At 38.4% G+C, this 3,894-nt stretch overlaps 1 protein-coding gene across 2 annotated transcripts; it reads left to right on the plus strand.

Annotated features, from left to right (window-relative positions):
- Positions 1–519: 519 nt before the first annotated feature.
- LOC18447410 (C2H2 type zinc finger transcription factor family) lies at positions 520–3,288 on the plus strand. Of its 2 annotated transcripts, none has more exons than XM_020675595.2 (3): positions 520–789; positions 1,095–1,425; positions 1,597–3,288. In XM_020675595.2, the coding sequence occupies exons 2-3, from the start codon at positions 1,143–1,145 to the stop codon at positions 2,877–2,879; spliced, it is 1,566 nt and encodes a 521-aa protein (XP_020531254.2). In that variant the 5' UTR covers positions 520–789; positions 1,095–1,142; the 3' UTR covers positions 2,880–3,288. The 2 variants fall into 2 exon arrangements, with proteins under 2 accessions (XP_020531254.2, XP_088705490.1); XM_088849364.1 differs by having other exon boundaries at positions 746–969.
- Positions 3,289–3,894: the final 606 nt, after the last annotated feature.

Genomic DNA, 3,894 nt, shown 5'->3' on the forward strand with positions numbered 1-3,894 from the left:
TTGAGATTTGAAGTAATCGCATTTTTTACCCAAAAGAGCACATATAAGATACAGGGTGGATAATGATGAAGATGGACATATCCATATTCTGGTTTTTGCGGTGATTTTCCGGGGCACCCAAATCAAATTTCCGGCATTCCTCGTTTAATTGAAAACCGCGTAATGAGATAATTATGTTTAAAGAAAAGATGGTTTGTTTGAGGGAAATCAGCTCAATTTTTAAGAAACTTGGAACCATTGACTGAGGTAAACCCTTGGAAATTGAATGCATATCCTAAGTTTCTAAAAATGGGAAATCCTTTCAATATTTATTGCTTTTTTATTGGTTAATTCCCGGGGTATCACCGATAAGAATCGGGAGGAAAATAACAAAATTCCAAAAAGGTGAATTTTGAGATAATTATAAAAATTTTGTGATATCTATCTCCAAAGACTATTGTACCCCTATCTGGTCCCTATTTCACGGCATTGTTATCGAGAACTTTTTATTTAGGAATTTAGGGTAGGGTTAGGATCGTCATTTGTAGGGTGAGAGAATCTTAAAAAGTAATTCAAAAATTTGAGTGAGGCAGAAAAATAAGGGAACAGGAACCGGGAACGTGACAGTCAATCCTCACAGTTGAGGAGCACCTCTCTTTCTCTCTCTAACTCTACCCCTCTCTCTCTCTCTCTATAACTCTTTTTAAGTCTTGTTTCTCTCTCTTCTTTTCCATTCTCTTAGTATTCTCCACCTCTTTTTTGTTCCTTTGTGTGCCTCTGATCAGGTCCTGTGATTTTCAGCTCCTTTCTGTAAGTTCAGCTCTCTCTCTCTCTCTACACTTACCTTTCTTCCTCATCTAGAAAAGAAAACCCAAAAACCGTAAGTTGTTTTTCAGCGAGAACTGGGTTCTTTGAATTGTTTCAAGCTCTCTCTCTCTCTTATTCCTCTCTCTCTCTATCTATTCCAATGGTGGACTGTGAATGCATCATGTAATCGCCCGCCTAATATTTTATTACTCTTGAAATCCTCAACAGTAAATAAATATTATAATATCCCTTTTGTTCTTTTTGAGTTTGATTCTGTGTCATTCTCTGTATTTCTCTCTCTACTGCAGCTCCAAGGGATTTTCTCCATAAAGAAAGCTATCTGAGAAGAAACTTCCATGGATCGCAACAACTCTGATTCTTCAGCTTCCTCTGGTTCTGGGGACAAACCGAATTCCATTGATGGAAACCAATCGACCTCGAGGATGAAGATCAGGATCAAGGTGTCGAAGAAAGCAGACTCTCAATGTAAAACCAGCTCCCCTGAATCAGTGACTTCTCAGATTGATCAGGTCGGTGGAGCTTCACGCCATTATAGCTGCAAGTTCTGCAACCTCAAGTTCAGCTCGGAGCGATCTCTTGGAGCTCACGTCAAAGCCCATGAGAAGCATTCCAATTATGGTAAGTTTTTGCAGCTTCTTGAACCAGTCATGGCTTACTTCTTTCAAGCTCTTTTCCTTATATGGGTTCTTTCTGAACTAAGATTTTGTGATATGGGGTTCTTTTCTTCTTACCAAAGTATTCTGATGTGAGTTTTGTCTAATCTAAGTTTCATATTTTGGGTTTTTGCAGACTTCACTGATAGTGATAAGATGGGCTTGGAAGATGAGAAAGGGAGGATAAAAGAAGGTTGCAGAGGAGAGAGAAAAAGAACATTAGAGGAAACAAAGAAGAAAAACCAACAGGAACCAGTTTGTACTCTCTGCAAGAAGACTTTTCCATCTTTAAAGTCGCTGTTTGGTCACATGAGGTGCCACCCCGAGAGAAATTGGAGGGGGATTCAGCCTCCTGAGAAGCCTGTATTGGCAGGAAAGAATGAGCGAAAGATGTTCAAAATTTTCAGCAATGGTGAAACCGGTAAGCTGCCGGAAAACGTCAGCAGTGGCTCAATCAGCAATGGCTTGTCAGGAAAGAATGACCGAAAGATGTTCAAAATTTTCGGCAATGGTGAAACCGGTAAGCCGCCGGAAAACGTCAGCAGTGGCTCAACCAGCAATGGCTTGTCAGAAAAGGTCAAGCACTCCTGCAGCAATGGTTCCGCCAGGAAGTCCTCGGAAAGTTCGTCGTATCAAACTGATGCCACCATTACAGAAGCAAGCTCGAAGGAACATGATCATCTCTCGCCTCTCTCAAAGCGTGATCATCTCTCGCCCCTCTCGAATTGGTCGGTCACTGGATCGAGAAGAAGGAATAGAACTATAGCTGAAAATAAAAATTTGCAGAGTAATAAATTTGAGGGAGTTTTCACAAGCAGTAAAGAAACTGAGGTTGCTTATAACTTGCTCATGCTTTCTGAATCAATACCTCTTTCTGAATCTAAACCTCCTCAGAGAAATTCAGGGGAAGATGAAATCATTTCAACCCGCCATGATTCAAAGAAGAGGAAGCTTCTCCTTGGAGTCTCCTCAACTAATAACAGAGAGGAGGAGGTAAAAGAAGAGAAAGCTCAAGATTCGGTAATTGGGTCTGAAATTCCAGTGTCCGGCGACAAAAAACTCCCGCCGGAAAGACAGGGGAGCCATATATGCACTTTGTGTCACAAAAGGTTTGATTCGGGTCAGGCGTTAGGTGGACATATGAGGAGGCATTTTGACAGAGAGAAGCATCAAGCAAAGTTGAAAGCTCGCCATCCTCAGGTTGAATTGGGAAGAGAGAGAAAGAATGGGGAAGGAGAAGTTGAATTGGGAGGAGAGCAAAAGAATGGAGAGAGAATGGAGTTTATAGATCTTAATGGGGTGATGCCTATCGAAGATGAGGATTTGGGATTTGCTTTCAGTATGGTGGAGGTGGTGCCTGATTATGGTGCTTATTTGAGCTCTAGACTCAAGGAGAGAAGCTCTTTTCATGACCTTTGAATCATAAGTTTGGAAGATGAGAGCATGGTTTGGGCAATATTTCAGTGTCTTTGAGTGGGGAAATTCAGGAATTTTTGGGGGTTTTGGAAGGAGTTGAGTGATGAATTCATGAATTATTTTGGGGGAAAGCTCCATTCCTTTTGGCAGTTATTTACTTATTTAAGCTGACAAAATTATTGATTGATTTAGTTTATGGAAGTGAATCTAGTTAGTCTCTGTAAATGTGCTGCTTCTGGTTTACAGTGTGGGATTTTTTTTGGGTTTTACAGATTAATTATCAACCCTTTTTGTAATGGAGAGTACATGAATAATATCTCTCTCTGCAAGTCTTTTGGTTTTGGCAGTCCATGTACAGTGCTATTCTTATTTCTAGAATTCTGAAGCCTATTTTAGTCCTGCGTTTTGGTTATTCAGTCGCCACACTCAACTGGTCAAAGAATAGTATGGGTTTTAGGTATCTTATTTTCTTTTTCATTTTGCCTTTTTCTACTTGTAATACTTCTTTCTCTCTCTAGGTATCTTATGTTTTGTAGCATACTTGTGGCTTGATTTTTAGGTTATTTAATCGAATGCGAGATTGTATAAGGTTGTAACTTTAAACGATCAAATTAAAGCACACCTCCAAAATGTATCATAAATATAATTCTAATGTAAGAATTAAATTAAAGCACACCTCCAAAATGTATTATAAATATTATTCTAATGATGTAAAAAATTCTTGAGAATCTATTTTGATATCTAATTGTAAAATTTTAAACCCTAAAAATGATTCAAATCAAATAGATATATGAACGCTTGAAAATTTTGAAAATAGATGGTCAGATAAGATACACTATTTTTTTTTTCCTTTTCATATTCAATTAGAGAGTTTTCTAACATCAAAAAACCATTTTATGATGGATTTTTTAGATGCACGTTAATTCTGCATTTTAAAGTTGCAACCTTATATAAACTTTTTCCTTTAGTCGAAGCGATTAAATCGTCGCACTAAAAACACGTTAAGCGATAAGCATGA

This window comes from Amborella trichopoda, chromosome 10 (assembly GCF_054954075.1).
Source record: "Amborella trichopoda isolate Santa Cruz 75 chromosome 10, AtrichopodaSantaCruz75HAP2 v2.0, whole genome shotgun sequence".
In the NCBI taxonomy this organism is placed as follows: Eukaryota; Viridiplantae; Streptophyta; class Magnoliopsida; order Amborellales; family Amborellaceae; genus Amborella; species Amborella trichopoda.

What these genes read in the sequence shown, in the direction of transcription:
- LOC18447410 (XM_020675595.2), top strand. Translation starts at nt 1,143, where the DNA reads ATGGATCGCAACAACTCTGATTCTTCAGCTTCCTCTGGTTCTGGGGAC. An exon ending in TGAGAAGCATTCCAATTATG is followed by an intron (nt 1,426 to 1,596) that starts GTAAGTTTTTGC and finishes GGGTTTTTGCAG; the next exon opens with ACTTCACTGATAGTGATAAG.